The following is a 9980-nucleotide window of genomic DNA, read 5'->3' on the forward strand; positions in this document are numbered from 1 at the left end:
AGAAAAACTTTGATATCAATAGCTACCTATCTATTTTCACGAATCAACATTGCAGATGCATCTTGGGAATCGATGACTTTTCGTGCCTGTTTCTATTGACTCGGAGGGGCGAGCAGCTTGATGGCCGTCTCATCCGCTCTGTTCTCTACAGCAAACTGCCATGGTGTAAGGCCACGAATGTCTTGAATGCTCGATTCGGCGCCCTTGGAGAGTATTAGGCTCACGATCCTTGGATTCCCAGATACGGCAGCCCAATGTAGAGCGGTCTGATTTTCTTTATTCCTCACATTTGGGTCGGCCCCCGACTCTAGAAGAAACTTTGTCACCTCCTCATGACCACTTGATTCGCCACCACTTAGTGAGAAGACTTCGCGAGAGACGGTGGGCGGGTTACCCGTATCTTGGTCGCTTTTAATCCCGTACATGACAACAGCTCTCTTACCACTGCACTTGAAAGAGAAGTTAGTAATTTTCCTTCAGCATGACCTTCAAGGGTTTGGGCAAGATCGTTTTACCCAAGATGGAGTGAAAGTGTTCCTTGATACTACTTACAGCGGCCCAGTGTAAAGGAGTCCAGCCATCTGCGGACTGGCACCCCACATCAACTCGGTTATCAGCGACCAATTTCTTCACAATGGAGATATGACCTTGACTTGATGCCCAGTGAAGGGCCGTCCGGCCATCTAGTGTCGCCTCGGCTGGGTTGATACGAGGCATCAGCTCGTCAATGACTCTCTCATGGCCGTGCTTAGCGGCCCAGTGGAAAGGAGTCATCCCGTTCTTCATTTTAGGACTGGCTTCGGCGCCTTCATGTAGAAGAGTTTGAACTACATCCACGAAGTTTCCCCTAGCTGCCCAGTGGAGAGCTGTTCTACCACTGGGATCGGCACCTTCGAAACTAAGCTGGTGCCGAAAGAGCACTTTCAAGACTTGCAATGCCCCGGATCGTGCCGACAGTTGGACAGCGAGGTTTTGACAGGGAAACATGGGCATATTCTTTTTTGACGTCTGATCATTGTCCATCAGAATAGAGATCTGTTCTAGTGTGAAGTTATTACGAAAGATGGCCAAAGCAATATCATCTAGCTCTTCATGGTATTCGTCTCTCGCATGGGCTCCCCAGTATTTCGCCGCATACTTCAAAAATGGATAGGAAGAGAGTGAATCGGTGACGCTTCGTTCTGGAGATGTCAAGCGTAAGTAGATAAGGCAAGCCTTGGTGATGTATCGCTGCTCGTTGTGGAACCATGTTTGATACGAAGCCTCGAAATATTCCTGTAGTGTGTGATGGACAAATTGAATAGTTGTATCTTTGGCATTTACCATAACTAGACCGGCACAGACATTAAGGACCGTCTTTTCTGATACCACATCCTCATACGTCGGGATCGATTCACTGCAGTCTATTGCAAGAGCGTGCACCAGCTCTTCGATAGATAATTGACGCTTAGCATGATAGATCCAAGAGAGAGCTCTCGTAGCCGTCTTTCTCTTTTCGTAAGGTTGGAGCATGATCCTCTCCATAGACTCCTTATAAAGATCATCGAGTCCGTTTGAGTGAGCTCGAACTGCGTTTCTTATCTCCGAGAAACGAGAAAGATGAGTGAGATGTAGACACTTTAATTCCGCTATAAGAAATATGCCAGATGCTTGATCTGATATATGTTGTACAATATCATCTTTTGAGTGGTCTGGTATAAGCTCCGAGAGTTCGCTAGATGCGATCATCCCTTCCGTGAAACACTTGATGTCGGAGGCGGGAGTCTTGATCTCAAGTTGAGAATAGGAGTCGAAGACACGGTCAAGCTCGGTAACATGACTTCGACCCGATATCAACAGATTGGCCGAGCCTTTCGAAATCTTGTTTAGAAGCTGAAGAACGGGCTTTCTGTAGGAGCCACATTCGTCTATGGCATCAACAACGATGAACAAACCAGGCTCAGAGCGGGAAATATGGTGGATTAAAGTTGTGATATCATCCAGTTTCAGCTTACTACGTCCGTTCCCTAGCGTTTGATACATGTCCTTTACCGCCGTTGGAATATCTGTCTTAGCATTAACTATCTGACGCAGGATGGCCGCCGCGATTCCAGTTGTGATATTCTTGTTGCCGGATGTGTGATAGTCACAATAGAAGTAAGCTACTTTCTTGAACTTTGAGAGGTATTCTACAACCAAGGACCTAGAGCCAGTCAGCGCAGCTTGGCCTTGGGTTAGGGACTGGTAATACATGAGCTGTGTCTTCCCAGTACCGGCTTTTAGGGCCGAAGCAGTCCTAAGTTAGCCAAATTCCTCGTTGGCAATTATCTTGCGGTACATACGGGCACCATGACACCACAACGTTCCAGACTGCTTAATGACCCAACCTTGGAATTCATGGGTCACAAATATCCACTGGCCTGTGTTCGGATGATGCGAGGAGATGAGCTCGGCATGCTTCCGCTTCCAGGATTCATCGCATATCCAGTCTAAAATCAAGCACTTCTCTCGTCCTATACGATCGTCAGGAAATCCTCCCCCTTAAACTCAATTTTAGGAGGCGTCTTACGTTGTTCGGTAGTCTCAGTCTTATTCCTAAGCTCCTCGATTCCTGCTAGAGCTTGGAGCTGGGCTTTTCTGGACACCCGGGTTAGATCATGCAATTCAACATGGAATATTCAATCCTCACAGGCTACTGATCGTAATTTTCGATTCAAGACGGTCTCTACACACACGAAGATTGCTAGCCCATCTTGCTGTCTCATCTTCCGGGAATGGCCAGAGAACGTTCCTGGCCACAAAGAGGGTCTGATGACTTTGGGCATTTTGAAGCTTGTCTCGAAGGTTTCCTAAGTCTCCTTCAATAATTCTGAGCTCATTCATCAATTCCAAGCACGTGGTTGTCCCCATCCCTGATGTTGTGGGTGGTAACGCCAAGCTATTTTGGATGTCCGAAAGGAGCTGCTTTAGAACCGTTAAGTCGACGAGGTAGGAGGCGACACTACGCGGCAGATTAGTCATCCTCGAGGTGTGCCTTTGCGTAAGATGAACTAATTGAATTGCCAAACTAAGCGCCCCGGTGACGGTAGACGCCAAGGTCGCACCATCCATTTCAATAGATATGTACAACAATAATCAACGCATCAGTATACCGAGATGATTCTCTCTCGTTGAGGCAAGCCGTCCTATTTTAGAACTCTGCGCCCCAGAGTGATCAAATTTAACTGTCATATAATAGAACGTGGGGCATGTGCCTTTCGGGCAGGCAGATTCATACATCGTAGGCGATTGGTTGCGAGGTAGTATGAGCTGAACACTATTGATGCTGCCGTGCGACACTTAAAATGCATAATTCGAGCTATGTGAAGCTGATAAATTACGATATCTCGTAACGCCCTGTTGAGCCTGCTTTCTGCATGTCAGTCTGTCCATACTTTAGCACTTTCACGTTGCGCAATCCTCTGCCTACATATGACCCTGCCTACTTCAGCATGACACATAAAGGGGTGGCTTTCCTAGAGTGGGGTTGCCAATACCACGATGGCTTGAAGCATTTCCAGATTAGGAAAGCAAAACCCGATCATGCGGTCCTAGTTTAGGTGCCCATCACAACTATGTCTCAGATAGCCAGGCAAGCGTCCCGATCGACGGCAACATCACTCGCGAGGCTCGCGGCTCGCAAGGTCACATTTTACCTACGTGTAGGTATCTAGTAACTTGGGGGTTTGAAGCTGGCCGGAGAAACTCAGAGCTTTTATACATCGGTCAGTCTAAAGCCACTATGGTTTCGTCTCATGCGGGCTGCTACTTCTATTCCGGAGGTGTGGGAGGGTTAAGCCCACCTTCACAGGGGTGACTGTGATGCCGATTCTCGATTTGTCTGTCGTGAACACCAAAAATAGCCCCTTTTTGAGCCTCATTTTCAATTTGTATACGAAGCGGTACTTCTGGAGTATGTACCTGTTGCCAAGACATCTCATAGCCTCGAATGACTACCCCTTGAAAGAGCAGGGGAAGCAGTTTATATGATGATAGTCGTGCCTGAGAGCCTCTGGAATCTGATCAAAGTTTTCATCTAACTTGTCCAAGTTTAATTTTTCATTAGTTACCCCCAGATATATCCTAGCCCCAGCAGAGTATTCAAGGGTCCTCTACCCACTGTAGAATAATGAATCCAAAACAACCAACACCGCCAGAGCCTCGTAAGGCTACCCCAGAGATATGTCAAGTTTCTCGAGGTGATGCAGTGAGAGAGAAACTTAGTAGGAACAAAAAGATCAAGGCAGACCAACTTGGATTGCATATCCTCCATCAACCTTCGGATGTAGAGGATATTGAGGTTGAGTAAGTACTGAAACGCTAGTCTCGCACAACGGATAGCTAACAGACAACAGTGTTTTAGCAATCCATGGAATCGGTGCTACCCCTGAGTACACCTGGGTCGACAGAGAGAGCGGGGTCAGCTGGCTTAGTGACTCGACTATGCTCCCCGATGTGCTCCCTAATGCACGAATCATGGTCTACAACTATGAATCCTTCTGGTTTGGAGAGAATGCTGTTAGGCAATCCCTCAGCGGTGTTGCTGAAAAGTTGTTGATGGCCTTTCATGACGAGCGCTCCGAATGCCCGCGTCGCCCGATAATCTTTATAGGGCACTGTTTCGGAGGGCTGGTCTCCCTACAGGTAACTTATTCAAGTATTGCTGTTTTTGGTCGGACTGCTGATATGATCCGTAGTGCTACATGACTGCGACCATCCACAAAGGAACATATCCAGATATTTCAAACTGTGTGGCAGGGATGACGTTCTGTAAGTAATTTTCGGAGTCTTTCTCTCCCTAGGATGGTTCATTCTTAGCAGGAAGGAGATATATCATGATACAAGATCACTCTCGGGGACTTAACAATCTAGCCGAAGATGGCAATTGCTGACACTAAATGTTGTAGTGGGCACGCCTTTCCATGGAATCCACAGCGACTCTGGAATGGCCACTATGGGCGAAGTATACTCTGCCATAGTTGAATCGAAAGTCCAGAGACAAGAGTATGCCTTTTCCTTTTCCTTCTCCTTTCCGTCCCCCCCCCCCCCCCCAGGTACTAGTCCCTGGATAGTTAGATATGCCCCAGGCCGTACAGCTGCTTCATTTTTGTATCTAATACATTGATTGTAACAAATTAACTGATGGTTTCGCGCAGTAACGTCATGAACACGATAGCTCAGGATAACGATGTTCTCGTGAACGCTGTTTCCGAGTTCAGTAGATTACTTGAAAGCTCACCGAATTTGATCAAGCCAAAAATCTTTTGTTTCTATGAACAAAAAGCAAGCCACATTGGACGCGTTGCTGGTCTCTCTGGTATCGAGCCCGTAAGTGTTAGGAGTGCATCTTTTATAACGCGTATCGTTAACCACGATTTTAGAAATTCCTTGTGACTGAATCGTCTGGCACACTACTAGGGCATGGGAAAGAGGGTTTGCCCTTAGACCATTTCTCCATGAACAAGTTCGTGAGCAAAACCGACAACAACTTCAAATCAGTGCGCAGGCAAATCTTGGAGATGAACAAGAACGCGATGGAACTCATCGAGGTACTACGGTCTGGTAAGTTAACCCTGCCGAACCCGGATTTCTGTATAAGAACACAGGGAATTAGAAATCCATGCCTCTAGTTCTGACTGGCGACGTTGAAAGACTATCTCATATGCCCCTTACTTTCATAGTCACATGTTTTAAGATATCCGTCACTAATTTCCCGGCTTAGCTTCCCCAGAGAAAACACGATATGCTCCATTGTCATCATCTCCAAAGCACACAATGCCGTCCCGAGCTGGGCCGATTTTGAAGGAAGAAAACTTTGCAAAAAGAAAAGACATCCTAAAGGTCATTGAACAGAAGCTCTTAGGAGCACCATATGTGGCCTTATACGGAGATTCCGGTAACGGGTAAGTCTTGCCTTGCCGTAAGATGAGCTATCTGTATTGAGGACTGATTATAATGATTCAGGAAAACGCATGTTGCAGTAGAATATGCATACAAATTCATCCAAGATACATGTGGACAAGTTCATTGGGTAAATGCCGGAAGCGCCGCCGAATTTGAACTTTCATACAAGCACATCGCAGAAACCCTTCATATCAACCGAGCCAGTATGAAGAATGATGATATTCTCAAAGCAGTCTATGAAAATTTGAGCCAAGATAGGAATGGACGCTGGCTCATGGTCCTTGACGGCTGGGACGACGAAACGACACTCAAAGCGACCAGCGCATCCCACCCAAGAAAATCCCTACTTGACTACATCCCCAAAACGGGACTTGTGACAGTTCTCGCAACTACACGGTCCAAGAAAATAGCAATGCGGATCGTGGCTTCGAATTCTCAGTCTATCATCGAGGTCCCTAAGTTAAAAGAAGCTGATGCATCCCTTCTTCTTCTCGGCAAGGAGACTTCAGATCTAAGTAGGAGGCGGAGGGCTGCTATTCGGGCCAAGGAGCTCGGAGGCTCAGCTGGTACGCTCGTACTAGCTCATTTATATCAAAAGAAAACCTCCGTTGATTCCAAAACGTACATGGGAATGATTAACGATCCCCAAGCCAAGGACACATCAAAAACCATGCGAGCGTGGCGACTGTTGTACGAATTGATGAGAGACAAGTACCCAGAGGAGGCAGACTTACTGTTTGTCATGGGATCAATGAACGTACAATGCATTCCTAACTCATTCTTTGAGAGGGTCGAGCTGTTCACGCAAATTCCTCATTTAGTGGATTACGGAATGGTCGAGCCTTCAGCTGACAGAAAGGTTACCATCATAACGTCCACAATTCGAGAATGTGTACAGAAGTGCCTCGATGAGAAAGGAGAACGAGAAATGGTCGAAGAGCGCGTAATATCTACTATGTGCAACAAATTTCACGGCGACGAGCACCGAGCAGCCGAGGTCCTGCTGCCCTGTGCCCTCATGGCACTCAAGTTTCAACCAACATCGGCCGATATTAAGCTCAAACTTGCTAATTTGCACTCTGAAGTGGCCAAACTTTATGGACACATGGAACAAGGTCAGCTAGCTGCTGACCATTGGAAACGAGCCCTATCCATATACGAAGAAGACTCTAAGGACAACCAAAAGTTGATTCAGGATACGAAAGAGGCACTAAAAGCAGCAAGTGAGCGTCTCAAATCCACCGAAAGCCATACAAAGACGATAGAAAAGACAGGAAACAATGTTAGTCAAGTTGCTGAGAAGAAGGAGTTGTTAATGCGTGAGAAAAACGCTGGCAAACATGACAAGGACACGATCCGCAAAGCAAGTGAAATTGCCACATCCCAATTGATTCATGGTGAGACAAGCGAGGCAAAAGCGTCTATTGAATTATTCGAGCGCATCTTAGAGTGGTGCAAGGAAAATAAGGGAGACCAAAGCATTGATGTCGGTAGAATGCAGTACAATCTCGCTCTCGCCCTTGAACGTCAAGGCGAGTACGACAGAGCTGAACAGCTCTACCAGTCATCATTACGAATCGCGAGGTCACATCTCGGACCATACAGTCCAGAAACTCTAAGACCTCTTAGCAATCTGGCTTCCATGTACAGCAAGCAAGGCCGCCTGGAAGATTCAGAGCAAACCTTCCGAGCCACGTTTCTAGGCCAACAGAAGTCTTTAGGCGCAGACCATCCCGACACCCTGAGAACAAGACATGACATAGCCATGATGCTGGGCGAAAAGGGCCAAATCGACGCTGCGGTTGGTGAGCTCGAGGATGTGCTCTCCAAACAGCTTCAACTGCTTGGACGGGACAACCCAGCTACTCTCCGGACAGCGCGCGGCTTAGCCGTGAGCTATTGCATGCAGGGTTCTCCCGAAAAGATCCAAAAATCAGAGAATTTCCTGAGAGAGACGCTTAAAATTCAGAGTCGGGTGCTTGGGAAGACGCATCCGGATACATCCCTGACAAAGCTAAACTTGAAGGAGCTGTTGGATCAGGTCGAGAATTCAAAGGCATAGATTTCTGTATTTGTGACAAAGGCGTTCAACTGTAAAGCAATAACGGGAAGTCTACGGTATCGAGGGTTCAATATTTTTAATATCAAGGCGAACAGACACGATAGCATCGCACTCTTCATCTGCTGCCTCCTTGATAATAGTCGTGCTATATGCCCGAGTTCGCGACGGTTTCACGAGGGACATCTGTTCACTAGAAACAATGTCCATTCGTTGAACGGAAGTTATGATATCCCTCGTCTAGGAACTTACGTCAACCCAGGCCCCTTTAGCGACGATGCTAGAGGAAACTAACCGTCGAGACTATTTCCTTTAACCACCTAGTACAACTCTATGGCCTTTTCCCTACATTTCTCTTATGCAATAGCCCACTAGCATCTAAGCAGTTGTTTACCTAGGTACCTAGGTAGGACAAGCTCTGATTAGCTGAGGGTAACATTTCGTGCATACTGGGCATGGCCCACCCGATCAAGCGAGCCTCGTTCAGGGAGGGCTTATTAGACCTAAGCCAATTAAAGGGGTACTACTAATTTAAATATGTCACGGTAGGCTATCGATCATGAACAAACTTCCTCTATTGCATCGCAGAACAACCACTAGGACAAGGTGTCTGATAATGTTAAATATGTCAACGTATCATGTAATCAGATTGACATAGGTTATCAAGATGCCGAAAGACGCCGAACGCTACCCGTCTGCCTGAATAGTGACGTTCATTTATGCTTAATAGAACTTTCTTGGCGTACTTCGCCTCAGATGGTGTTGACGGCGCCCCCTGATAATCTAATTCTGAAGGTAACTGCGACGGCCCCTGAATGGAGTAGTGATAACGGCTAGTTGAGTCCCAGTAGCCAGGGCTCACCGGGAAACCTCGGTTGTAAAAAGGCGAAGTGATGACAGGCAATATGTTCCTCAAAGTCCATGAAATATTTGCGGGCTGGCATGCTGTCAGCGTCGTCATCCCCTGCACGCGTTTCCCATCTCGATCTCGCTGCTGGATCAGTGGCCAGTGGGGGTACAGCGAGCTTATTGCTATACAGGCGACCCTCTCGGCGGCCTGCTTGACCTTTTTTCTCCCACCTCCGCTACGATTTACAGCTTGACACATGCATACCTGGGTACTTATGCATGAACCACCCGGGGATGCAACGCTGGCATGCCGCGGGGCATCTCCAACATTAGCACTGGGGCCATATCTGGAAGAAAAAAGCGGAAACGATCGCCTTTTTCTCTGCGACTTTGTATTCCGACATGGCGTGAGATGTTAGGGCCTTGCGTCAAGATCGCCGCCCACGGAATGTAGGCTCTAGACATAAGGCTCTGCAAATGCGTGGGGTGTTGTATAGAAATTTTCTTCGATATACTAAAAGGTACCTTCATTAATTTATAAACATTAAAACGACATGTCCGTACCGAGGATACATCATATTGACATCGTGAGGTTTCACTTCTATGGAATCTTCGATCGATTCCTCACTCTCTACTACCTTGACTCTTCATCGAGAATCGAAAACTGTTTATCATCCCAAAGCCAAGCCTACCAGACATACTCTTAACCATCTATCGCTAGCAGATAGGCCGAAGTAAGACTTAGATATCTAGAAAGCCATGTGAAATCCTGTCATTGGTATCGACCTGCAGCAAGGCTCCTTATGGCTCACTACGGGGCTTAGCATTATAGCTGAGATAGACCTGTCGTAAAAAACCCCTCCTCGACTGCCGAATATCGCAGCGTATACATACAGCCCCAGCCTCATCACAAGCCGGAATACCTATGCAATTGGGTCACCATAGCCCAATCCAGCGGAACCAACTCACATGATATCCACAAATCGGACGTCCCCTCCCCGCGCCCCTCTCGTTCACGAAAGCATGATGCGTCCAATGATTCTCATTCGACGGTTCCTATAAGTGAGATAAGTCCCTAAGCCCCTAAGTCCCGAGATTGTCAACTCGGGTAAGCAAGGCTACGATTGCACCGAAGCCCAACGGCCACCCA

At 47.2% G+C, this 9980-nt stretch overlaps 4 protein-coding genes across 4 annotated transcripts; 1 reads left to right on the top strand and 3 right to left on the bottom strand.

Annotated features, from left to right (window-relative positions):
* Position 1: 1 nt before the first annotated feature.
* Positions 2-2362, bottom strand: F4807DRAFT_70576 (uncharacterized protein). Its single transcript, XM_048003375.1, has one exon. The coding sequence runs from the start codon at positions 2230-2232 to the stop codon at positions 463-465; it is 1770 nt and encodes a 589-aa protein (XP_047854645.1). The 5' UTR covers positions 2233-2362; the 3' UTR covers positions 2-462.
* On the bottom strand, positions 11-575 carry F4807DRAFT_423892 (ankyrin repeat-containing domain protein). Its single transcript, XM_047997828.1, has one exon. The coding sequence runs from the start codon at positions 423-425 to the stop codon at positions 93-95; it is 333 nt and encodes a 110-aa protein (XP_047854646.1). The 5' UTR covers positions 426-575; the 3' UTR covers positions 11-92.
* Positions 2363-3220, bottom strand: F4807DRAFT_70568 (uncharacterized protein). The gene is made up of 2 exons (XM_048003374.1): positions 2669-3220; positions 2363-2616 (listed from the first exon to the last, which is right to left on the bottom strand). Exons 1-2 carry the CDS (start codon positions 3088-3090, stop codon positions 2493-2495), a joined length of 546 nt encoding a protein of 181 aa, XP_047854647.1. The 5' UTR covers positions 3091-3220; the 3' UTR covers positions 2363-2492.
* A 771-nt stretch (positions 3221-3991) lies between these two features.
* On the top strand, positions 3992-8010 carry F4807DRAFT_70597 (uncharacterized protein). Its single transcript, XM_048003376.1, has 8 exons — positions 3992-4323; positions 4374-4662; positions 4716-4788; positions 4926-5022; positions 5175-5346; positions 5400-5580; positions 5741-5921; positions 5983-8010. Exons 1-8 carry the CDS (start codon positions 4148-4150, stop codon positions 7982-7984), a joined length of 3171 nt encoding a protein of 1056 aa, XP_047854648.1. The 5' UTR covers positions 3992-4147; the 3' UTR covers positions 7985-8010.
* Positions 8011-9980: the final 1970 nt, after the last annotated feature.

The sequence above is a fragment of the Annulohypoxylon truncatum genome (genome assembly GCF_022578515.1).
Source record: "Annulohypoxylon truncatum strain CBS 140777 unplaced genomic scaffold F4807scaffold_14, whole genome shotgun sequence".
Lineage (NCBI taxonomy): Eukaryota > Fungi > Ascomycota > Sordariomycetes > Xylariales > Hypoxylaceae > Annulohypoxylon > Annulohypoxylon truncatum.

Coding starts and splice junctions, on each gene's coding strand:
- F4807DRAFT_70597 (XM_048003376.1), top strand. CDS start 4,148: ATGAATCCAAAACAACCAACACCGCCAGAGCCTCGTAAGGCTACCCCA. Junction 4,324..4,373: donor GTAGAGGATATTGAGGTTGA/GTAAGTACTGAA, acceptor AACAGACAACAG/TGTTTTAGCAATCCATGGAA. Junction 4,789..4,925: donor TGTGGCAGGGATGACGTTCT/GTAAGTAATTTT, acceptor TAAATGTTGTAG/TGGGCACGCCTTTCCATGGA.
- F4807DRAFT_70568 (XM_048003374.1), bottom strand. CDS start 3,090: ATGGATGGTGCGACCTTGGCGTCTACCGTCACCGGGGCGCTTAGTTTG. Junction 2,617..2,668: donor AAAATTACGATCAGTAGCCT/GTGAGGATTGAA, acceptor CCGGGTGTCCAG/AAAAGCCCAGCTCCAAGCTC.
- F4807DRAFT_70576 (XM_048003375.1), bottom strand. CDS start 2,232: ATGTATTACCAGTCCCTAACCCAAGGCCAAGCTGCGCTGACTGGCTCT.
- F4807DRAFT_423892 (XM_047997828.1), bottom strand. CDS start 425: ATGTACGGGATTAAAAGCGACCAAGATACGGGTAACCCGCCCACCGTC.